Source organism: Castanea sativa, chromosome 6 (assembly GCF_040712315.1).
Source record: "Castanea sativa cultivar Marrone di Chiusa Pesio chromosome 6, ASM4071231v1".
NCBI lineage: Eukaryota > Viridiplantae > Streptophyta > Magnoliopsida > Fagales > Fagaceae > Castanea > Castanea sativa.
In genome coordinates, this window is record NC_134018.1 from 47,740,587 (window position 1) to 47,766,832 (window position 26,246).

The 26,246-nt window shown below is 32.8% G+C and overlaps 2 protein-coding genes and 1 non-coding gene across 5 annotated transcripts; 1 reads left to right on the forward strand and 2 right to left on the reverse strand.

Moving 5' to 3' along the window:
* Positions 1-7,811: 7,811 nt before the first annotated feature.
* On the reverse strand, positions 7,812-7,883 carry TRNAH-GUG (transfer RNA histidin (anticodon GUG)). The gene has a single exon. It is a non-coding gene; the product is annotated as a tRNA-His (tRNA).
* Positions 7,884-12,726: 4,843 nt separating this feature from the next.
* On the forward strand, positions 12,727-17,129 carry LOC142638665 (UDP-glucuronic acid decarboxylase 6-like). 3 transcript variants are annotated; one of them, XM_075812721.1, is made up of 13 exons: positions 12,727-12,865; positions 13,483-13,596; positions 13,857-13,943; positions 14,087-14,174; positions 14,860-14,951; positions 15,038-15,102; positions 15,188-15,276; positions 15,514-15,591; positions 15,728-15,821; positions 15,991-16,057; positions 16,183-16,246; positions 16,343-16,383; positions 16,685-17,129. In XM_075812721.1, the coding sequence occupies exons 2-13, from the start codon at positions 13,507-13,509 to the stop codon at positions 16,868-16,870; spliced, it is 1,041 nt and encodes a 346-aa protein (XP_075668836.1). In that variant the 5' UTR covers positions 12,727-12,865; positions 13,483-13,506; the 3' UTR covers positions 16,871-17,129. The 3 variants fall into 3 exon arrangements, with proteins under 3 accessions (XP_075668836.1, XP_075668839.1, XP_075668837.1); XM_075812724.1 differs by lacking the exon at positions 12,727-12,865 and adding an exon at positions 12,890-12,991; XM_075812722.1 differs by lacking the exon at positions 12,727-12,865 and adding an exon at positions 13,033-13,259.
* A 1,246-nt stretch (positions 17,130-18,375) lies between these two features.
* Positions 18,376-25,097, reverse strand: LOC142638051 (methionine--tRNA ligase, chloroplastic/mitochondrial). The gene is made up of 12 exons (XM_075812043.1): positions 24,713-25,097; positions 24,053-24,196; positions 23,723-23,872; positions 23,099-23,266; positions 22,645-22,769; positions 22,301-22,394; positions 21,306-21,404; positions 20,305-20,485; positions 20,064-20,179; positions 19,317-19,472; positions 18,868-18,996; positions 18,376-18,720 (listed from the first exon to the last, which is right to left on the reverse strand). Exons 1-12 carry the CDS (start codon positions 25,010-25,012, stop codon positions 18,550-18,552), a joined length of 1,833 nt encoding a protein of 610 aa, XP_075668158.1. The 5' UTR covers positions 25,013-25,097; the 3' UTR covers positions 18,376-18,549.
* Between the last annotated feature and the right edge of the window lie 1,149 nt (positions 25,098-26,246).

Sequence of the window (26,246 nt, forward strand, 5' to 3'; positions counted from 1 at the left end):
TGCTCATCAAAAGAATCATTCTCAATATCACTCCAAGTAGCAACCAACCCTTTATCTTTTGACATCTTGGTCTTTTCTTTCATAAGATAATTTGGGCACTCTATGCTCATATGACCAAAACCTTTGCACTCATGGCACTAGATGAGAGGTTTCTCATTCCTGCCCTTCCTTAAGGATTTAGATTTCCTAGGAAGTTTGATCTTATCCTTTTTCCAATATTGAAGAAACTTGATAATCTCATCAACTATGAAAGTTAGATCCTCATCCTCATCATCTTCATTTTTGTTTTCATCTTCATCTTCAGAGTCATCAATCTCTTCCTCTATACCCCTAAGATCCAAGTTTTTGCTCTTTCAACCTTTTCCCATTAAACCTAATCCCATCTCATAGGTTTAAAGGTTCCTTACAAACTCAATCAAAGGAATTTAATCAATGTCCTTCACAATATCCTTGAGTTTAGCATAGAACTCATCAAATGTCTCATCCTCCTCCATTCTTATTTCACAGTCTTTGAAACTTCACAGTCTTTACTGTCTTAATACCTTCATAGATGGTCTCAAGAATGGTCCATGCTTCCTTGGAAACTTCCGTGGATGATATTTTCTTGAATTCCTCATTGGTCACCCCACAAAACAAAGCATTCAAGGCCCTACTGTTGAAATTTGCTGCTATGATTGTTACTTCATCCCAATCCACCGGCGCTTCCTTTGGCTTAATCTAGTCAACTTCAACAACTTGCCATACTTTTTCACCTAGAGCCTACAAAAAAACTTTCATACGAACTTTCCAGTACGCATAATTAGTGTCATCAAATAGAGGAGGAATCAAAAGAGATTGTCCATGATCCATGACAACGAGGTTCAAAGATCACACTCAAGAAATTAATCCAATAAGAGTGTACCCACTCTAATACCACTTGTTGGGAAATTTAGACCCCGGTTGATAGAATTAGCAAGTGTTAAACCCAAGTTGTTAATTATATTTATTATGAATAAACTTTGTTAAAACAAACAAACATCAATATCATGTCAATATCATCCACAGCGAAAAAGTAAATAAGAAAATATATGATGACCCAAGAAAACCAATGAAACAAACTAGTTTCATAGTAAAAAAATATGGGGGTAAACCTTCTCGAAAAGCAATTCACTATAGTAAAGAGAAGTTTCAGATCTAATATAAAACCTTTGTCCCTAGACTCTACAATCCCGTAGATGAATTCACAGTAGAATTCTTCTATCGCTTCAGAACCTCTGAACTCCTCAATATATAAACACCACCCTTTTGCATGGATCCTAGTACGTGACTAATCAAAGATATATGGCTCCCAGTACGTGACTAACTCACCAACTTAAAGAAGATTGTTAGCTGTAAAATTCTTCACTTCATCAACAATGAAGATCAAGAAGCACTTGGTTACAAAACCCTAAGGCGCAAAGACACAGTAGCTTCTTTTAAAGAGAATAAGACATTGGTCACCTTTTTCATGTGTTTTCATTATATTCTCTTATGTGACGGCCTTTAAAATAAGCCTTATATATATCTAGGGTTGTGAGAAAAGAAACTCTACACAAATATGTCAGCATGGGCGAAAAATCAGATTTGAAAATCTGAATTTCATAATTCTCGATAGATACTGTATCTGTCAACAGCTGTCGAGACCTCAATAAATAGATATCTGTTGAAAGCTGTTGAGTTTTAATGAATTAGCACTTCTTCACTTATTTTTTGGTCCAATCTTCATGGTTTTAATACTTCACTTGAACAACATGTTTCTTGAAATATTAAATACATCTTATATCTACCCAATTTCAAGTAAAATACGTTTTGTCAAAGGATTAACCAATTCTAAATTGACATATGTTCCTAACATGATTTACATATGTCCTAACACCATTATTCTATCCTATTTTATTTTATCATTTCAAAAAACTACTTTATCAATTATACCATACATTTTACAATACTCCCAGTATCCTAACTTTTATTTTATCATACTACACATTAAAATAATATATACCCCATAATAAAATAATATGATTCAATTACACTCTCTCACTTCTCCCATCACTCTATCTATCATTTTCTTACTGCCTCTCTATTTCAACCACTCACCACCACCACCACCACCACCACTGAAAACAAAACTCATAAAATCCACCACCATCTCCACCCACAAAACTCACAAAACCACCGCCCAAAAAAAAAACCCACCAAACAATAATGCCATATCCATGATGAGAATCAAAACCATAGACAAAATCATACCCGAATCAGCAACCAACAACCACCCACCAGACCCACCAAGGAAACCCACCAGAAGCACCACCACGGCAGCAAACCATCCTACCACCACCATACATAACAACCCACAAAATTATCACAACAAAAATCCACACAATTGAAACCCACCTCTGCCACCACAACCAGAGACACCACCACAGTAGCAACACACCCACAACCACCATGCACAAACCCACTTCTACACCCAAAACCCACCCCATCGAAAACCCCTTCCGCCACCGTGTACCCACCCCATCGAAACCCACCCATAGCAAACCCCATCAAAACCCATTCAAAAAATCCAACACAATCAACACAAACCAACACAATCCCACTGAACAAACCCACATGAAAGACACCACGCCGCCGCCGCCCACCGGCCTAAAACCCAAACTCATAACCGCACCGATCCATGTTGCCACTGTCAACCAGAGAAAGAGAAAGCAAGCCACGTCGCCACCGTCAGCCAGACCAATTTGCAACGAGAAAGAGGATAAATAATGGGAGTGGGCCATGGTGTGGTAGCTATGAGTTTTGGGTCTGAACAGAGAAGGAAGAGAGAAGAGAAATAACGAGAGAGAGAGAGAGAGAGAGAGAGAGAGAGGGGGGTTGGAATTGTTTAATAAAAAGTAGGAGAGAGAATTAAATAATACTCCATCCGTCTTACTTTGTTTGTCCTATTTAAAAAGTCAAACTTTTTAAGGGGAATCATTTATTACCTTGCCTGTCTTATAAAAATGTATAAATTTACAAAACTGCCCTTAAATAAATTTATCAGTTTTTTTAATTAAAAAAGAGTTATTCTTAAAGAGGCAACTAAAAAGGTGCCCTAATTAGATTGATTTTTTAAATATTTGTTAGTTTTCTTTTCAAATAGTTTTGAAAATAAAGTAGAGGTATAATAGAAATATTAGTAAATTAATTCATTTTATTTTTAGAAACAGGAAAACATTTTGGGACATCCCAAAATGAAATAGAGGATAAACAAACTGGGATGGAGGGAGTAATATTTAAGTTTACCATTCAGCTACAGTACCATCATACATTTACGATGTTACCGTAGCAATATGGCAAAAAAAATTGCATTTTTACAAGTTCCCACTTCCGGATGCTGAGCTCCTTTGGGCCTGAATGCCAAATTTTCCTTACATTTGGAATTTTCCAGGCCCACTGCAAATGCTCTAATGTAATACTTATTACTATTCATTTATTTGGTGACAATATAATAATAGAATCCTGAAAACAATTAAATGAAAGCATTTTAAATCAAACTTAATATATATTTTAGGAAATATCTTACTTATATGATTATATTTCCTAAAAAAAAAAATTTAATTTGAAAGAAAGATTAGTTTTTTTTTTTAATTTTTTTTTTCATAATTGTTATGTGCATATGGAAAGTTTGTTTATTTGAAAATATATTAATTTTAGAAATTAATATACCTACTGTGGGTGCCTGAGGACCGAGGATGAAGTCGAAGAGTTGCAATATGGGCGAGGGATGCCATGGGCCACAGGCCCGAGCAGGAAGGTTGCTCGGGGAGAGAAAGAGAGGGAGGAGAAATTTGATGAAAGGAAATCGGAGATCATTGGGGAAGTTTTTGGTTTGGGGTAGCCTGTAGCCTCCGCATTAAATGGTGGGCAACAGTTTTATCAGCTGTATTAATGAGGACGTGACCTAAACAATGCAAGTCACAACTAAGTAGAGTCCTTCCACCACCTTCTTCAAATGTAGAAAGAGACAAGTGTCATGAGAGGAGGCTAGTTAGGTAGGGATGAATGGTCAAGATGTGAAGAAGGGGAGAGTGTATAAGGAAAAGAAAGTGTAACGACCCAAGGAAAAACGCTAGCCACATCTATGCTATACCTCAAAAGGACTAGTCGCAATCGAGGCTCTTTGTAATTGTTAATAAAGCTCAGATCTACCTAGTAAATACCCGATGTGGGACTCATCACACATTCACACATATCACACAATCAATCAAATTAGGGCATCACAATCTCCCTCACTTAAATCCCTAACGTCCTCGTTAGGGCCCACTTTGTGGGATAATGTCTCCTAGCCCACATAGGGTTACCAGGCCGGCTCTGATACCATATGTAATGACCCAAGAAAAAGCGCTAGCCATATCTGCGTTATACCTCAAAAGGACTAGTCACAATTAAGATTCCTTGTAGTTGTTAACAAATCCCAAATTTACCCAGTAAATACCCGATGTGGGACTCATCACACATCCACACACATCACACAATCAATCAAATTGGGGTATCACAGAAAGTTTCCAAAGAAAGGGATGCTGACAGAAAGTAACATTGAGAGAAGAAGATGAACTGTATATTTTTCTGTGTATTTTGGCCTCCTCGGGCAAGCCTATATTAATACACTGACTTACATATTTTATATAAAGAAGCCTTCCTCTCTTATTCTCATCCTCAGGCTAAGCCCTCTCTTGTTGTTTGATTCCCTCTCTTACAAATTTATTGATTTGGGCCTAAGTTGAACTATACAAGCTCACATGGCTAATAGAATTTTTGGTCTTTACAGCTACGAAGGAATAACTATTACAACCTTTTTAGAGATGAATAGTTATTCCTCTTTTTAAAGAATAACAAAACTTATGTATAGTATCTTAGGTGTTGTTCCTTAAGTTCCCCTCTTAGAATTTAGTCATGTGGCTACTTAACTAAAAAATACACTTGCATCCCATAAGAAAAACACATGATAGAATCTTAAGAAGGGAAGGAACAACACCTAAATGATATACTTAAGTCTCGCCTTTTGAAAAATAACTATTCATAAGGAATGACTATTTCTCGTAATAAAAATATAATCAAACAACTAAATAACTAACTATAGGAATAACCATTACATTATAGTACTTATTACTGTCTACCAAACATACACTTAGAGTTTGATATCCGTCTACACCAAAAATCAATTGGTGTTTTGGTCTGATGATATAGAGTAATAATTAAAAGTGAACATCATAGATTGAAACTCTCTCTAAAAAAAAGTCTCAACGAATTTCATAACTTTTTTTTTATGCATATAACAAACACTTATAGTATAAAATTAACTTAAAGATAATAAGCTTGAGAGAGTGAGTTATATAATAAATAAGGGTTTTACTCAATCCAAGTTACATAATTCTCAATGGTCTAAGCATATTCTACTAATAAGTGAGCATGTTTATTGCAAATTTGAGAACCTACAAATTTCATAACAATAATTATAATAATTCGGATGAGAAGCTTTTCTTAGTTTTCGTATAGGTCCATTATTGATTGTCACTTTTTTATCTTTTTAATATTACATATGCACCCTTGATGGGAAATATTGGATTTTGTGTTTGCTTGGAATTTGGAAATCTAATTATTATTTTCTGTCAGTTTTTAAAAATATATTGTATTTTCAAATCCTTGTAACTAGACTGACAATTTTTAGTGTTTTTAGATGACGTGTCAATGCTTCAAATTATCCTACCAAAATTATCAAAAAAAAAATTAAACTAAATTATATCAATGATTGTCATCATTTTTTTATGGTTCTATACATTAATTTGAAAAATGTTGATAATTTAAGAAGTCTTATTACATAAATTGTGATTTATGTTGCACACGAAATTCTTTTAAAATTTTACATATATTTTCAGTGAATTTTTTTATCTATTATATTTATTGTATTTATTTAAAATATTAATTGAATAATTATATTATTTATCATGTTTTTGGCCCAACCCCAATCGAACTATAAAACCAAAAATCACTCACTTTTTTTTTATGGGCTTGGTTTTTTAAATTAAGGAATGTACATTTTCTTTTTTTCTTTTTCTTTATTTTTTTCTTTTTTGCCTTGTTGTGTTTATTGGTTATAACTTATAAAAGTATCTTATACTGAGTTTGTTTCAATATTAGTGTTTTATAAAAAAAAATGAGTTGCTTTTAAAATTATTTTCTGAAAAATTATCTCATTTTCCTATATATAGTAGGTGAACCTTAACATTAAGATAAAGTAGTTGTTTTTAACTGTTTTGATGTTTTCATATTGCTTTTTAACTTTCTTTATTTAGTACAGTGTGAGATAAAGTTTCTTTTAGAAAATTTTAATAGAAAACAATTTCAAAAAAATTAGTCATATTTTTAATCTGATATATTTTTAGTGAATTTTTATTTATAATAAATTTGATTGTATTTATTTACAATATTAATTAAACAATTATATTATTTATCATGTTGTTGGCCCAACACCGATTAGACCATAGAACCAAAAATCACTCATTTTTTCTTTTTCTTTTTCTTTTTTTGACTAACCTAGTTTCAAAATTAAGGAATATTCATTTTGATTTTCTTTTTTCTTTTTCTTTTTTTGCCTTTGTTGTGTTTATGGGTAATAAAGGCGTCTTATTATTAGTGTTTTTCAATATTAATTTTTTCTAAATAATAACTCATTTTCTAAAAAAAATTTTAATTATATTTTTTTTCCTATATTTGGTAACTAACTTTAACAATAAGATAAAGTTTTTTTCAACTGTTTCCATGTCTTCGTATTGCTTCTTAACTTTTTTTATTTAGCGTAGTGTGAGATAGAGTTTCTTTCCAAAAATAAAATTAGCGGTAAACAATGGTCTAAAAGGTTAGTAATATTTTTAATTGGATATTTTGTTAACGAGAATCAGTTTTTATTTAAATTATTTTTTCCAAAGCTATTGAACACTAGAAATGCAAAAAATTATCTCATAAAAGTTTGAGTGAACTTCACATTTATAACAAAATATGGGCAATCTTAGAGCAAGAAATATTTAATTATCTCATTTTTCTATATTTGGTAGCAAACTTCAATAATAGGATAAAGTTGTTTTCAACCCTTTATATTTTTCCACTTCTTAACTTTCTTTGTTTAGCGTAGTGTGAAATGGAGTTTCTTCCAAAACAAATTTAACGGAAACAATGTCTACAAAAATAGTAATTTTTTTCAATTAGATTTTTCGTTGACAATAAATAGTTTTACTTTGCCCTTTTTTTTCCTCATTTTTCTATATTTTGGTAGCGAACTTCAACAATAAGATAAAGTTGTTTTCAACAATTTTCATGTTTCCATATAGCTTCTTAACTTTCTTTTTTAGTGAAGTGTGAGATAAACTTTCTTTCCAAAAAAATTTAGTGGAAAAAAATCTCTAAAAAAAGTCATATTTTTTAATTGGATATTTTGTTGATGAGAAATAATTTTTTATCTTCTTAATTTTTTTTATCATTTTCTTATATTTGGTAACAAACTTTAACAATAAGCTAAAGTTATTTTCAACAATTTCCATGTTACCATATTGCTTTTAACTTCATTTATTTAGAGTAATGTGAAATAGAGTTTTTTTTTTTTTTTAGCAGAAAACAATCTCTAAAAAAAATAATCATATATTTTAATTGGATTTTTCGTTGACCAGAAATGTTCTTCTTCACAAAAGTCTTGAGTGAACTTCACAATTATCAAAAAATATGGGCAAGCTTAGACCAAAAAATATCTAATGACAAATTGTGGCTGCTGGGATTCGAGCCCAGGTCTCCACGGCCACAACGTGGAATTCTTACCACTAAACTACAGCCACTGGGTGGTATTTAGTCTCAATATAATTTATTTAAATGTTTCTTTTTTCCTTATTGTTAATTTTTTTTTTTTTTTTTTGGGGAACGAGGCAAACCCAAACAAATTATTTTGTCTCAATATAGTATACTACCACTTCATGAATGCAGAAACTCAAGAAATGGATTGGATTAATATATATATATATATAGAGAGAGAGAGAGAGAGAGAGAATTGAATTCAAGTTATATTATATTTGGTGTAACTTTAATCAATGTTACACCACTTAATACTTTTTAATTGAATGTGAATTTTGATAAATCTATTATTAGATTATATTATCTTCATATTTTTTATATTTGAAAATGTTCAAAAAACAAATTTGAGAAAAAAAAAACTAAAAGTCAAACAAGTTATTGGCGATATGACTATTAATCTTAAATCATTTTGAAAATTTATATACATAAAGGATGATAAAATAGTCACTAAAGTAGCTCAACAAAAACATATGAATAATAAACGCTAAACTTAAGTTTAACACACACTAACATCCCCATCATGTGTAGTTTCATCCAACAGCCTTAATATAAGTGTAGGCCTTAGTGGATTAAGCATGCGGAATAGATGTAGTTACCCTAACAGGGGTTTCCTAGGATTCAAGCACCATACCAAATACACATAATTTTTTTTTTTTTTTTTTAAAGTTCTGCTATCGTTTTTTATTCCATTTGGCAGTACACATGTTGTTTGATGTGGCATTAAAAAAAAACAAATTTTTATTTAAGCTATTAGCCACGTCAGAAATTTTCATCTATCATTTAATGATAGAGGTCATTTTGACACAATACCAAAAGATTAGGGATCAAAATAATACATTTGAAAGGTCAGAGATCAAATTGACATATAGCGTAAAGATTAGGGACCAAATACGTAGTTAACCATTTTTCAAGTGAAGAAGGTCTACCATAGAGTTCTTACCATTGATTTTTTTTTTTTTTTTTTTTGAGAAGCCGCCCCACAAATGAGGGCAGAATTTCTTACCATTGATATAAATCATAAACATACTCAACCACAATTTCAAGTGCGTGTACATATTAAGCTATATGTAGGGGTGTCAATTCAGGTTACTGTGTCGTGTCGAGGTAGGGATATTCGACTAAATGGCTCAACCATAACCCGACCCATTTAATAATTGTGTCATGATCCTTGAACCCTAACTCGACCTGTTAATAAGGCGGGTTGACCTGACCCAACCCATTTGACACGCTTAATAAACGAGTCGTGTTAGGTTGATACATAACTCATTTCAACCTGCATAATATTTAATATACCATCTATCTAGAATTTTTTTTTTTTTTTTTTACATCCCAAAAGTAGTGCATACACTTCAAGTTTCAACCCACATTCAAAATAATATAGTTCAACAAAAATATAACATTCATCTAGAAATAAAGTTCTTTACGCTCCAAAAGAAGTGCATACACTTCAACCCAAATTCAAAATAACATAGTTTAACAAAAATATAATATCCTTAGAACTTGCCAAATGCTAAGTATCAATATTGAAATAATTGGAGCAAATAATAGACTAATCATGACTATGACTACGATTATCATCCATAGAGAGAGAGAGAGCAATAACTGGTTTGAAACTTTGAGTTTGAGAATTGCGCATGAGACTATAAGATAGTAGAGTGAATAGTACAATTGAAAAAAAAATAGATATTTATAAGAAGGTTTAGAGATTTAGGGTTTGTAGGGTTTAGAGATCTAGGTTTATAAAGTTTCAATTTCCTATTATATCCTTTGTGAATTTTTGTAATTACTCACTTTAAAAAAAAATTAAAATATATGTTGGATATAAAAGGCATTTGACAAATCTAAAATAAAATGAATATTTATTTGTTATACGAGCTAAATAGGTTGTGTTAAGTGGGTCATTTCGGGTTAACACAAATAAATTGGCTTATCAAACATGTCTATTGCGAGTTATGCAGGTTGACTCATTTATGACACGTTTCTTATCGCGTCACTTTGGGGTTGACCTGTTTATGAGCCAAACCCATTAAGGCACAATCCTAACCCGCAAAAATCCGTGTCGAGTTCGTGTCGTGTTTGCGGGTTGAGTCAAACACTGACAACCCTGGCTATATGGCTTTTGATAAGGTGAATTATTATTAAACACTTTTAATAAGGTCAAAATTACCAACAAAAAAAGAAGAAGTTGTGCTCTTGTAATTGCTTATCTCCCCAAAATTAGTTGCTTAGATATAAGTGAGGTTTAGTTAACTCAACTAGTAAGACCTTTTGTCATTGAGTAAGAAATATGAGATTCAAAAATTGCATACACCAAAAATTAATAAGTGTCAAACTTGATGAAAAATAGCAATCATCACGTAAAGATATAGGGTCCAAGCCCCATCCACATTTAAATTTGCTATATTATAAATTAAGAACAAGCTATTTTGTTTGAAAATAGATGGCAAATATCTTTAATCAATACTTAACCCAATCAAGAAATTTCATACCACTTGGAAGATAATTGAGGTCATTCAAAATAGACACATTGTCAACTATAATCTAAGATTAAACATATTTGAAAAAAAAGAAGAAGAAAAACTTAGGAAGCCTTGGAAGTTCAAGCATTGCCTTCATTAATGGAAAAGACTTCAATATTCAAGTAATAAATCAATGGGTGTCCATATCTTGACCTGACGATAATAAAGAGTAATTATCATGAAATATACATTATAAACTATAAAGTTGAAATTCTATAAACTATAATATAATATATCTTTAAAAATTTATTCAAAAAAAGAGAAAGACTTCAAAGTTCAAGTAAAAATTTAACCGGTCTTAAACTTATGATGATATAGCGTAATTATCATAAAATAGAGAATACAAATTATAAAGTTAAAATTCTATAGTATATTCTATCTTAAATAAATATAATAAATAAATACTATAAGTTTCTTATTTGGAACGGAGCCTAATGTGACAAGTTATTGTGAGCTGTAACCTTGGTAACCTGAGCTATTCTTAAATCCTACTTACTGGAGTCAAACGTGATGAGTCGAATCTGACGCCGCAGATAACTGTTATCCATAGACTGATGATAGACCTTCCGTGTATACCAAACTCTGATGTCAAAACATGAGATGTACCTGTAATTGACGTGGCAGACAATTTCCACGACTCTGTACAGGAGTATCTTTGCATTCTGTAGATAAACTCATAAACCATTCAAACTACTGACCTAAATTGTATGTTCTGTTATCAAAAAAAAAAGAAAAAAAAAAGGGATGTTTATTATGTTATTAACACGTGCATGTCAACTTCCGTACATATCAAATATTACTTAATAGATATTTTTTTTTTAGACAATTTCAACCTATAACATCCGCTCCTGATGATAGCTCTTTATCATCAAACCAAGATACCAATCAATTTTTAGTGTAGGCAGAGATTGAACTTTAGATCTCTTATACAACCATCAGAGACTTTACCAGTTGAGCTAACTGGAACCTACATTTTTAGTCTCATTACATGTACAAATTATTATTTACATTGAGAGAAACTGTGGTCTTCCTAGACCAATAAAATGATGTCATTTATGTAAATATATGTGTGATCTTTCTATTCATCACAATGAATAAAAAATAAAAATCACTAAATAATGTTACATTTGCATAAATAACAGTATCTTATTAATTGAAAGGTCAGGGTGGACCACTTCTTCCTTGTGGACCTAATAATTTCTCCATTACTTTTTTTGTGTGTGTTTAATGGTCCTACTTTATAGCAAAAAAAAAAAAAAAGCACCTGTCTTTATTTTCTATATATAATTTTTATTTTGAAAATCTAATTTATCAGTGAATGAAGCAATTTTTTTTAATAAAAGTTGATAAAGCAATTTAAAAACCAACAGGAGAGCAACCCTATCTTTTAGGCAATGTTTTAGTGGTCATTAGAGTTGTATTTTTAGTTTTTTACCAGATTGTCATTTAGTTTTGTCTTTACTTAAACATAGAGGTGTAAGGACATTTTTGAAAAAAAAAAATCCTAAACAGGTGAAGTCCCTTAAATAGTAGTATAAATATGCTATATTCACAATATTTTCATAACAAATCATAAGTGACAGGTTGTTACAGGTTGTTATTAGTGGGAAAAAAATTAATTTCAGTAATAGGTTTAAATTAAAATTAATAACAACTTATCATATGATTTATTGTAAAAGTGTCGTGAAAACACTATAGACAAAACACTTCTCTACTTATTATTTGATTAATTAACTTACTTTTTATACATAATTTTAGACCCAAAAAATTTAATAATTTAATTGACGACATAGTTATGATCTTCTTAACATTTGATAATATAATAATAAGATGACTATGGATATGTTCGAATACCGCTTATTTTAAATGTGTGAATAATACTGTATAACTTAATTTTAAAGTTTTTATAAAGTACTTGTGGGTCCTGTGAATAGTACACAAAACCCACTGAAAATGTATAATCCTACATCTGAAAACGTGAAACACTCTTCTAAAATAAAAAAAAAAAAAAAAGTGAAACGCAGACGCATGCTTTTCAGCACTATCCAAACAGATTCTATATGGTATGATTAATGACTCGACTTTCGAAAACAAATCTAACAATCAAACTTTTTGGATGCTGAGTTGGAACGTTTTTATTGGTGGAATACACCATACTTACCCTGATGTTGACTCTACCAGAAACAACCCGCGAAATAGGGGAAAAAACCCCTGAAAAAGTAAAATTGGCATGTACAACATTTGTAAGATAAAGACGATGACGTGGCGCTAAGATAATGGGTAACAATCTTCCGTTAAAAATAGACCGCGATGTTCGGTTACAGAATGGAACACAAGACTCTCACTGTGTGTGTATAAATATATAATCATCTCAAAATATTTAGATTACTCATTCAATTTGCAAAAACCTTAAATCCCTCAAAACAAAGAAAATTGTTGATATCTCCAAGGTAATTAAACAGTTATCTTAGTTTATAGCTGTTGTAAATGTTTTGTTTGGTTTAGCAAACATCAGTCACACACACATGTGGCAATGAGATTCAGATAGCACGAGATTCAGATCTGAAAATCGTTAGGTGTAATGTCTACTAGTTTCTTTGATGACAAGCTTTCAATTCTCTTTGCTTTTCGTGTTTTTGAAGATTTCTTAACTCTCTCTCTCTCCTCAGTGGGTCTGTTTGGTAGTTAAATTTTATTTATTGTTTTTTATATAAAAAAAAAAAAAAAAGCAAACTCTTTTTTGGTGCTGTTCAATTCCATTTTGTTTATAAAGCTTTCGTCTTTCACTTGCACACATCAAAAACTCAAGCAGTGTTTGAGAAAATTTTCACAACTCATATTCAGGTGATCTGATACTCTCTCGTTTTCTTTTTTGTTAATTAAACTAAATTTTTGAAATTTTTTTTTTCTGGGTTTTGATTATGGTGTAGGTATATCTATAGGGTGTGGATTGGTACTAGAATTTGACTGTGTGGGTTGGTTTGACTAGAATTGAATGAGTTATATAATTTGTGGGTTTTTGTGGATTTGATCGTAAATTGAGAGTTTTGAATTTTTGGGGTCTCAGGCATTCAAGAAAGATCTGATAGCAATGGCTAAGGAAGCTTCAAACGGAGACACTAATGCAGCTTCAAAACCACCTCCATCCCCATCACCGTTAAGAAATTCCAAATTCTTTCAGGTAATGATGGGATTGTTTATCATTTGTGTGTGTGTATTGTTTTGATTTCATCTATCTTATGTTATGTCTTTCACGCTTAATTTTGGATGATTTTGAGCCTGATTTAACATTTTACTTTTTTTAGTGTTTTGGCCTAAGTGCATTTGTTTGTTGGCATTATCTGAAACAAAATTCTTTCAGAGTTATCATAGTGGTATGAAACCCTTATGTTATATGATCTTAAAGATGTTATGTTAAATTTTTCTCTCTTTTGATGGCAGTCCAATATGAGGATTTTGATCACTGGAGGAGCTGGATTCATTGGTTCTCACCTTGTGGACAGGTTGATGGAAAACGAAAAGAATGAGGTAATGTTTCCCCCCTTTTTTTGCATTATATGAATACTTCAAATCGGATCATAGTTTTCATGTGCTTAATAGAAGTTTTATATTCCATGTTTATCTATCTCATGTCATTTAACTTTATTTTTTTATTTTTTTCATTTATTCAGGTGATTGTTGCGGATAACTACTTCACTGGCTCAAAGGACAACCTAAAAAAATGGATTGGTCACCCAAGATTTGAGCTTATTCGTCATGGTATGTTGTCTCTTATGTACTCGTATTTTAAATTGTTAACTGGCGAATGCCCAAGATTAAATATGTGCATCTTTTTTTTACTGAGTATAAGATGATGTTCCTAATAGCAATTTTAGAATTTCCAATTAAAATTCAATATTAGAGCCAAAAAAAAAGTAAATAGAAAAAATTGAGCTGGGTGGAAAGTTTGATAGACATGTGCATTATGGTTAAATAGAAAAAGGTTTACCCAAATCCCGTGGCATAAAATTTCATATAATCTAATAGACCAGGAAAGAATTACAGTAGTAACCAAATTAATGGCAATTAAGAAGTAGCTTGATGCAGGCAATTCTTGTAGCATTGTTTCTGAAATTTCCCTTTTCTTTTGAGCGTTTTTCATATTATCTAAATTTTTCGGTGCTACCATTGCAGTTCCTGACATCTGAATTGAGCCTTTAATTAGTTTCTTATAATCCATGATGCCAATAAGCCCTGGTTCAAATGGCACCTCCACCTCCCACAAGAATGTGTGGGGAGGGTGTTTGTAACTTAACAATTAAATAAAATGAATCTATCAATGTTGTACCATCATATATCTTCTCTCCCCCCCCCCCCCTCTCTCTTCCTAGTTCAAAATTTCATGCCATAAATTTTGTCCAGATGGTGTTTGTATTTTTGACATTCTGGGTTTATTTTCTGGCAGATGTCACTGAGCCATTGCTGGTGGAGGTGGACCAAATTTATCATCTTGCTTGCCCTGCTTCTCCCATCTTCTACAAATACAATCCTGTGAAGGTGTGTATATCCGTATTTTTTTCTTGCTGTTACTGATATTTGGCATAGAGTGGTCGTCTGACTTGTAAGCTTTTGATACATGACAGACAATAAAAACAAATGTGATTGGTACATTGAATATGCTGGGACTTGCAAAGCGAGTGGGAGCAAGGTCCGAGATTAGTATACATCTCGTTTGATATTGCCATTTATGAATATATTCTTGCTTTACTCAAGATACGACAATGTACATGCAGGATTTTGCTTACATCAACTTCGGAGGTGTATGGAGATCCACTTGTGCATCCCCAGGATGAAAGTTATTGGGGAAATGTTAACCCAATTGGTATGTTTACCATTCTGCTAACTCCATATTTAGACATGGTTTGTCTGGACTTTTTTGAGGTTGCATTTTTATTGGGGCTGAATCTCATTGCATCTTAATATGAATGTTATCTGTATAAATTGTGAAAAGACATCTCTCAAAGTTAATGCAAGTGAGGTTCTTATTCAACACATACTAATTATACCAACTTTTTGCACATTCATGTTTTCCTGATTATGTTTTTGACTAAATGTACAGGGGTTAGGAGTTGCTATGATGAGGGAAAGCGAGTAGCTGAAACTTTGATGTTTGATTATCATAGGCAGCATGGCATTGGTAAAAGCTACTTCTTGTCTTTCTTTTTTAGTCCTCTGCTATTTAAATTTATGAAGACAATGTTTTTGATGGTTATGTTTTGTACGTATCACTATGGAAGTTCTTATGTTATCTAGTTGTAATGATCCAATGACAGAGATTAGGATTGCTAGGATTTTCAACACCTATGGACCTCGCATGAATATTGATGATGGGCGTGTTGTCAGCAATTTCATTGCCCAAGCAATCCGGTAATTTTGTCAGAGCGTCTTTAATAAACATTGTATTGAGTTTTTCTTTTACTTCCCACCAAACCTTTTGCATTTTCAATGGGAACTTTCTGTCAATGTTCCTTACCGAGGTTAGATCAGTTGACATATATTTCACATGCAATTTCTGAATGTGTTATTTTTTGTCCAGTGGTGAGCCCTTGACTGTTCAAGCGCCTGGAACCCAGACAAGGAGTTTCTGTTATGTCTCTGACATGGTATACAAGATCTTGCTATTTGGAGATTGTTTAATATTATGGATGGTTTAGTTAATTTCTGAGTACCATTTGGGATTTGGCTGTATATTATTTTGACCCTCAACTCTTTATTTCCAATGTTGAAGGTTGATGGCCTTATTCGACTCATGGGAGGAGAGCACACTGGGCCCATCAATATAGGGAATCCAGGTTCTTATACAAAATCTGCTATTCATTTACATTAAGTGTTTTCCCGATATGAAATTCTATTTTGGCCAATATTAACTTAGATTTTCTTTGTTTTAGGTGAATTTACCATGGTTGAACTCGCAGAGACTGTTAAGGAGGTCAGTGTTTTTTTTCTCCTCCTTACTTGAAATGTGATAATAGATCTCTTTTAGTTATGGAGGTTTGTTATCACATTCCATTCCTCTGCCAGCAAATATTACATCTCTCATAATATTGATGACCCTTTATAAAGGAGCATCAATATGTAGAACTCTTATCCAAAAACAACTTTTTTACATGCTGTTTGTGTCCAAACATCACACCATCAGACATAAAACCAAATATTAATTTAGAACAAGAGAAGCTAGTGTATATCTATATATAAACATGGAAACTGAGAATTTATTATGTCACCTGCAGCTTATAAATCCTGAGGTGGAGATCGCAATGGTGGAGAACACCCCCGATGATCCTCGCCAGAGGAAGCCAATTATCACAAAAGCAAAGGAACTGCTAGGATGGGAACCAACAGTCAAGCTGCGCGATGGCCTTCCCCTCATGGAGGATGATTTCAGGACTAGGCTTGGAGTCCCCCGAAAGAAGTAAAAGTACATTCTATAGCAATGAACTGCAAGGATGCAGGCGCGCTGTGTGCATTCATTTCCCGGTTTACATCAGCACAAGAGTTTGAGAAATGCTTGAAACCGGCTTTTTACTTTGGTGCACTATATGTTCTTTATTCCTATATATGTGAATTGGTATTGGCTCTTATTTTTGTAATGAAGTTTTACTCATAACCAGGAAATTCTTTATCTGGGCATTTTGGACAATATTTGAATAAAATATTTAGGAAGAATATTTTTTAGTTTGTGGTCTCAGTCATACCTTCTTACTTAATTAATGCTGTTGTTGATGTTGCTTATACCTTTACCTCTTGTGTTTAGTTGAATAGTATTTTATTAGAGCTAAAAATCTTGTGGTTCAATGGCACTTTTCAGTTTTTCACTAGGGAGAATTTGGTTTACAAGGAAAAAAAGATAACTTGATATATGATTAGAAGACAGCTGCTTTGGCTGTTTGGTTATTTAGACTGGCAGATTATTTCCACATACTCGCTCCATGTAGCTGCATACAACATACAAGTTTCACAATTTATGCAGCCTAATCAAAGTCACTATTTAAAACTCTTTCCACTAACAAAAGCTCTTTTTAGTTTTGGGTACTGCAAGTGCTAACCAAGTGAAAGGTGGTGACTTGTATGGCTTGATCAGAGTTTCTTGCAATCAGGCGCAACTTCAACTAAATTTTAACAACTTTCTTTTAATTTTATTTTTACTTTTTGTTTTTCTTTTATCAGATATTTGCAGCATAAAATTTCTCTTACTGCAAATTTGATGTATTTTTTTTCACCTTCTTTTTTAGTTCAGTTGAACCCATTTCGTACATCTTGAGATTAGATCTACGAGTAGAAACGAGAAATTAAAGAATCTATAATTGAATGGGGATAAAAATTTACACACGCATGACTGCATCAAAATTGCATAATTTTTTGTTCATTTGCCTATACGAGTTCCTGCAGGCCAAAAATTCATGCATCTAATCTCTATCAAAAAGGACATGATAAGAGAGAAAAAGGATAAATTGTAAATATCAATAGTCGAGAGAGGAGTGATTTAAAGACATCTTCATTGAAAACACTAAAAAATGTCAATTAAACTACAAACTCTTGGCAATCACATAATTCTAGCATCTTGAGCATCTCGAGGGTTTTCACTAGAGTGTCTTAATTAACGCCTTTTTACATATTACTTGAAAGAGCTTAGAAAGAAAAAGCCCTAAATAAGTATTAGCACCCACGCAACATTAGCTTTCGGAGGTTAAAAATTGCCCATCGATTTGGTTAAATTTGATTCCTGTGTGAGGCGTAAAACTATTTATTGCCTCTCAAAAAGACGCCAGGTTACATGACTACAATCATGTTCTAAGAATTTCTTGCACTTTGATTGAAGTGTATATGAAGCCAGTTTTGAACAGAGCAATCCAGAAGTTCAATGTAACTTAATGTATCTTGCATAGAACGTTTATAGAATTGGTTATTGCTCACATAGAACTGAAGATGAAATACTGGATTAGTTTATTGGAAATATCTAATACAAAACAATCTATTACAAAATTATTGCCAAAAATGAGTACAAACTCTTACAATTGAAAACTTGATAAATAAAAAATAAAAATAAAAAGTAGGAGAAATTTGTGGTCAGGGAAAGGCAACTATGTGTCTTTTCCTAAGCCTCTACAACTCCTTGAGCCTGAGGTAGCCTATCCTTGTTTTTCACTACCTTCTTAGTTGCTTCACCCCCATCTTCCTCTTCCACTTGGTTTTCAATCCTTGCAAAGACTGGTTTTGGTTGAGCCATTACCTGGCCACCCTTCAGCCCACCCCACTTGGTCTCACTCTGCAGCAGAAAACCTTTAAATTAGTTGCTAATCAAATGGAAGTATATATATGCACAAATTTTTTATTTCATTTGTGTGTGTGTGTGTGTGTGTGTGAGAGAGAGAGAGAGAGAGAGAGAGAGAGAGAGAGAGAGAGAGAGAGAGACCCATGTTGCGGTGTCAAACTGGTCTTTTGAGAAGCCAAGCTGGGCATATATTCTCCAACATAAGCTTGGTGTGACTGGGGATAATGCAATCGCTATAATCCTCAATGCTTCCAATATAATCACAAGGTCCTGCTCCAACATCGATAAGACTAAAGTCTTAAGAAATTAAGGTATTAGCAATCAATAAAAACATAGAAAGACTTGAATGGCTGAACTCAATTTGTACGAGTTCCAATAAAAATAAAGTAAAAAATCTGGCAATATATATTACAACCAATAGTTATTTGGCCTAAATTGGTGGGTTGCAACAGATTTTCCCCTTTGGTTTTAGATGAACTAAAAATGAAATAGAATGCTGAGGTAATTTGAGACTAAATGCTTAACATCAACATGAATATTATTGGTCACTGGTTGAAGCAATTAACAATTTATGTGTACTTATGGAAAACCTTTGCAGCAGCTTCAGAAGCAGCACCCCCTTTCTTAAAGAGAGACCATGGTGCACGCTCATCCATGTAGGAATTCCCCGCACTACCAATCTCTAGAATAGCCTCACAAGCTGATGATGGTGAGAGTTTTTCATAATGAACCCTAGCTTTTTCAACCTATAAAAGTAGAGGGGGAAAGTCAGAAGGCGTGGGACAAATGCAATTCATCACAGACAATGATCCCCAAAACAAAACAAAACAAAAGGAGAACATTTTGTAGAAGAGAGCCCCAGGCATACATCACCAAGGTAGCAAGTTGACCTTTATTTATTAATATCACAGGACCAACCATAAGCACATATACTATTCATAAGAACTTTCAATTAGAAACTTTAGTACTTTACGAAAAAAATATATGCAAGAAGAAACATGTGAAGTTACAAATAGACATGAATATCAACATTCAAACACACATGTGCATGGGAGAGACTAGTATGTCTCCAACACATCTTACAGTTTACAACCACTTTCCCCATTAAGAGGAAGTTGAAAATTTGGAAGTAGGAATTAGCTTTGCTATTTCAAAATTCAGAATATTCTAACAGGAAGCTGAGCAGCTGCCAGTGTCAAGGGGACCCACCAGGCTAGAAGTGCAGCAGTCACAAAAGGCTAGTCATGGTTAAATATTAGTCACTTCATCAAGTTATTCCACTAAAGTAATGCATACTTGGATGACACATGATTTTATAAATTTGACACAAATCTTACCAAGTTCTGCACAGTATCCTGGAATGCATTTCCTTCAGCTGCGATAGTTGAATCAACCACTAAAGTTGATTGGCAGTTCTTTTTTAGAAGTCCAAGAGTACGGTTAAGAAGATTTCCTGCAAGGAATAGTTAAGGTCATATATATGAATACACCCATCAGCTTCACAAATTCAAAAAAATATAAATGCAGCAACCCAAATGATCCACAAAGACTGGTTATAAGAAGCCAGAGTAGATATACCAATTGTATTGGCAAGATGTGCATTGACAATATTGATAAAACGGTCTTCTGAATAGTCTCCATCACTGCCAAATTCCACCTCCTTGAGGAAGAAGTATCTGACTGCATCAGGGCCAAATTTATGAACCAGATCATTTGGTTCAAGTGTATTTCCTAGTGACTTCCCCATCTTCATGCCATCCTATAATTTTACAAATAAAAAGCATTGCTGCATGAAATAAAATTAGGTATATGAGACAAATTTAAAAACTCTAGCTCACTCGCATGACTATTGATAATTTAAGGACAAACATACAAAATTTTATGTACCAAAGAAATACACTTACACTAACTTACTTTAAGATAACTAAATTTATGAGACAATAGCAACTCACGAAACCGAATTGTAAGACTTGTGGTTCAGAGAAATTGAAAGCATAATATAAAGAAAACTCATACCCATCAGTTAAAGAAGATGAATATATGGATGTACAACTGGTGCAAATTAATTTGGCAAGATATGATATATGCGAGGAATGGGAAGGTGCAAGAGCACTTCTTTCATCACAAAGGAAGAGAGAATGTTAAGCATAGAATTCTACTTAGCAACTAGAAAACAAACTCAACATTGAGTAAATGATTAGCCATAAGTTTACTATATCCATTTGACCACTCTCTTTTGATTCAAGAAAAGTTTGATGAGATGTTTTGAGACCATTATTGAAATGTCCACTATCATAAAGAGAAAGGACTGTGAAATACTAGAAAGGCAAGATGCTCAAATTTTCTAATCCGTATGGAGCCCCATCAATGCAGGCTTCTCTTTTCAAAAATATCAGATCTAGAATTTTCCCCACGAGAATTTAACCCTCAGGTAATATGAGGCCCAAGAGCACAAATAATAAGAGAATATAGCTGTGCTAAGATTATAAAACCAACAGCTCTCTTAGGAAGATGTAGCACATGAAGATATTATGCATATCCATAAAGGGGAAAAAGAAATATATTCTGAGTTCAAATACCTTTGTCAAGAATCCATGGCCAAACACCATCTTAGGAAGGCTTAGTCCAGCAGACATTAGCATAGCTGGCCAGTAAACTGCATGAAAACGCAAAATATCCTACAGAAGAACTAGAAAACATTAGAGAAGTATAATACTGCTGAATTCCATATAATAGAGTGGGAAACCACCTTTCCAACCAATAGAATTTTAGGAACATAAGACAGTTAGTTATTAAAACAATATATTTGTACAAGGCTCTGGACAACAACAAAATGAAAAGAAAAGTCACCCAAAAAACCACATCTTATAATAACAAAGACAGAAAAATGACAAGCAATGAAGTAACACTGACCAACATTGCAAGTCATTGTTCCAGGAAAATTCACAAGTTCAGCATCAAATGGATATCACAGAGCAGATTTTCCATCCCAAGATCAAATCTGTGGAATATCCAAACATGCAAATAATGTGCACTGCATCAATTATTCCAGATACAAACTTATTGATGCAAAGCACATTCATGAAAGTGTTGTGCCCTACTCCTGCATCAGTTATACCTCAAAAACAATCTAGCATTATTAATATTTAATACAATTTGAGCCAAAAATATGAGGTCATACTTCATAGCATCCACAATCCAGATTCAAATGCTGAAATACGCCACCTACTTGGAGAGAAAATTATGTGCAAAAGTAATAAATAACTTGGGTCTTACAGCTTAATAGCTTATAAGGTTTTAATAATTAGCATAAAGATGATAAATTTAGTACAGCTATTAGATGGTCAACCACACAGTTTCCAACAAGCATCTTTAGAGAGCATGTGATGTGACACAATAAACCACATTCCAGAGAATGTGGTCAGAGATCAATTGGAATTACTAACATGGAAAACCATCACATTTTGGTGTCAATTTTAAATGGCATGCCAATTAAAGCTATGAAACATTCACACAAGTGTAATATACTTTCTGAGAAGAAAAAAAAATCATATATGCATAGAAGATGCTATACCTTCCCAATCAAGTGTAGTGAGGCAGGCCAACCTGAAGAAACAGCACTTTGTAGATTGGGTTGCTCTGTGACCTCTGATAGTGCTGATACATATCTGTTCAACAGAAGAAGAAGAAAAGAGAGAGAGAGAGAGAGAGAGAGAGAGAGAGAGAAGTCAATAGATAAACATCTCTAATGATATTTAAGCAGAGGCTTTCATAAATCTATTTCAATTTACAAACAGCTGTTTTCATAAGTTGTTGACTGACTACATGTTTGTGGTGATTTTTAAAAAAAAAATTGCCATACAAATTAGGACATTAAAAGCTTAGCAAGTCCCGAATTACTAAAGAAAAGGAATTTACCCTAGTAATGCATCAAACCACACATATATAGTTTGCTTATTGTCATTAGGAACTGGGATGCCCCAATCCACCGATGCTCGAGAAATGGAAAAATCTCTTAGGCCACTTTTGATCCAGCTTTGCACCTTAAAGAAAATTAATAATACGAGTAATCAATAGAAAATTCCTTATAGCAAGATGCAAAAAGGATATTTGTAACATTTCAACAGTAAATTGCTAAAGAAGAAAGAGAGAGAGAGATTTTAGAGTAATCCCAATAATTGAGCTTACAACATTGACCATCCTCAACCAGGATGCTCAGGCTCTTAGCAGGAAACTATTCATGCTAAAAGACACCCCACACACCCCCCCCCCCCCCCAACCAAAAAAAAAAAAGAGATTTTACAGTAAAACTCAGGGACCACTATTAAGGACATACTAGACTAAGTTTTTACAAAATTCCCCACTATCTCACCTCATTTAAACGGAATGAAGGCTGCACAAAATTTGGATTTTGTGTCAAAGTTTCTTCCAATAATTTTTGATATTTTGATAGTGCAAAGAAATAGTTATCCTCCTTTCGCAGAACACACGGCTTCAGGTGCATAGGGCAGCAGTTGTTATCAAGCAATTCTTTCTCATCCTGCAGATTCACAGAGCTAAAGATATTACAATATTGTAGTACATAAACACAAAAACCACTCTCAAACAAAACAACCACAACAAATACATAAACACACACATTCAAATAAGACAATGCATATATGAAAATGGAAATCAGCAAAAACCTAGAAAAAAATTAAAAAAAAAAGGAATTCCACATAACAAGTAGTCTCAACAAGTTCTTGAAAATATCAAAGAAGATTTTCTACACAAATTTTAGCACACCTCCCCCCCCCCCCCCCCAAAACAAAAAAATAAGGAAAGAAAAAGAAACTCACTTTTTATAAAATGCTCAACTATATGTAATGCAAGAACCCCATCACTAATACAAAAGGTTGTGAATATAAAAATAAAAACAATAAGCCAATAAGCGAAATTCAATTTAGATATCGTATGCTGTTCAATCCACATTTACAAGTTCAAATGTGAATATCACCTTATACTCCTCGCAGTTGACACAATAAAGTCCCTCATAGTCAGCCCGATATATATCACCATTGGCAAGAACCCTTGAGTAAAATTCCTTCACAATTGCTTCATGCTTGGGATCAGTTGTCCGAATGAACTTATCATAAGATATGTCTAACTGCAGGCAGAAAGTAAACACAAAACAAAAAAGATTACAAAATATATATATATATATATATATATATATATATATATATATATATATATATATAAGGAAAATATGCACAGCAAGTGGAACATTCAAAAAGTCAGGCTAAAGTAAACTGAGAGTGAATTTCTATCTTGGATTTAATATTACATCTCTCCAGAGTGTCTTGTATGATTGTGAAATGACGTCGCAGTGTTCACTTGGATCGGAACCCTGGGCTGCAGCAGCAGTAGCAATTTTCTCTCCATGCTCATCAGTGCCGGTAATGAATATGACTTTCTTCCCTAACAGCCTCTGCCACAAGATATGAACCATAAAAATTTTGCCTTTTACATCACATTGCAAAACTAGAATCGCCCAACAACATAAAATTAAAACAATGCACATTTTCCCCTGATTTGCTTGTAGAAATATGTTACCTATATGCTATAAACAATATATACACACACAGTTTTCAAATAAAACCATAAATCTATTCGAATTTACTCTTCATTAGTATAGAGCTAAGCTCTTTACTTTGTTTTTAGACATCTTATCAATCCATGAAACATATACAAACCAAAATTAAAACAACTGAAATGAATTTATCACTTGACCCTTGGTAACAATTAAGCTAGCTCAAATTCAAACATTAAACAAATAAAAGCGACAGAGAAAGCAAACCCAACTTTTTGTTTCTCTTAATTTCATACACATGGCAACCAAATACAATTTTACTTTCACAAAAATAGTCCAAAAAATTCAAAATTTTTGCAAACCCCACTTATTAAAAAAACATTTTCATTCAAAAATAAAAAAAGCAAAAGGGACCTGAAAGCGAGCAATGGCATCAGCGGCTATGGTGGAGTAAGCACTGCCCATGTGGGGAGGGGCGTTTACGTAATAAAGAGGAGTTGTTAGGACAAAGGGCTCGCCACCATCTTGGAGACTCTTGTCTGAGCTTGCGCTTGTGCAAGTGCAGAACAAAGCTCTTTTTGATCGATAAGAAGAAGATGAGAAGAAAGGGTTTGAGCGAAAATGGGGTGTGGGCTTGACTAACTTGGATGGATTATGCAAAGGGTTTAAGAGCCAGAGAGTGTTCTGTATCGACTGGTTTATTCTCGCTGCCATTTTTTTTTTTTTTTTTTTGGCTCTCAGAGAGAGTCCAGAGTAGAGTTTTTAACCACTTCCCCTGTTGATGTGTTCTGTTTTGTTTGGGGAGATAAGTAAGGAGAGGGTGTGTTACGAATTGTTTGGGTGGAAGAGATTCAAGTGACTGATAAATCACCACGATTGAGGTACTTTTTCTTCAGTTTAATTTTTTTTTAACCAGCTTAATACAATTTTTTTTTTTAAATTCAATTTTTTAATATACAAAACCTTTTATTTTCTACCAAAGAAAAAGTCAAAAAACCTATTATTTTTGTCTAGAATTCAAAAAAATAAAAAAATAAAATATTTTTTCTCAATTGCAAAAAGTCAATAGTCAAGGTGGTAAAGGTAAAACAAAAATCTCCAAGTGTGGGTTTTGACAAGCAACGAAAAAAAAAAAAAAAAAACCCAAGGTTACTTAATCAAAGTATGATTTATTTATTTTCTAATTGAACTCCATTATAAGCTAAATGAACAATTCTCACACAAATATGAATGTGACTTTTATTTATATATATATATATATATATATTTTTTTTTTGATGGGTATATATATATATATATAATTCAAAAGTTAAAATGGGAGAAAGGAGATTTGAATCATAGACATCTCAATTAAAAACATTAAAAGATGTCAATTGAACTATAAGACACTTGATTTAAATGGTAAATATGAAGAAACTTTAACTTGTACTATAAATATCTCTATTAAAAACATTAAAAAATGTCAATTGAACTAAAACACTTGACTTAAGTGACAAATTTGAAAGAATTTTAACTAAACTAGCAATTGCTAATTGCTATACTCTGCGCTCCAAAATGTAAATTCAGAAACTAAAATTTTCTAACAACCACCATGAAAATTTAAATTAAGATTTTATGGTAACAAAAGCATTTTTCCAAAGATATTTTACAGCATCGTACCCAGTTCAAGGTCCTTCTCTTGTCCCTTACTCCATTGTTTGTTTAAGTGGACTGTAGCAGTTTCCAATTGGTACTATAATACTGAATTGCTAATAAAAAATAAAAATTATAAATTAAAAAAAAAGCCCTTCATTTCTTACCATGCTATTTACAATCTATTGAACGGATCTTTGTCAATCTATAATTACTGGATAATTGAAATTTTCAGCCAAACAAGCATCAGTTGAGATATGTTTGTATCACCAGCATAAGGCACAATCAAATCAAAGATGGTGTTCTATTGGTGTAA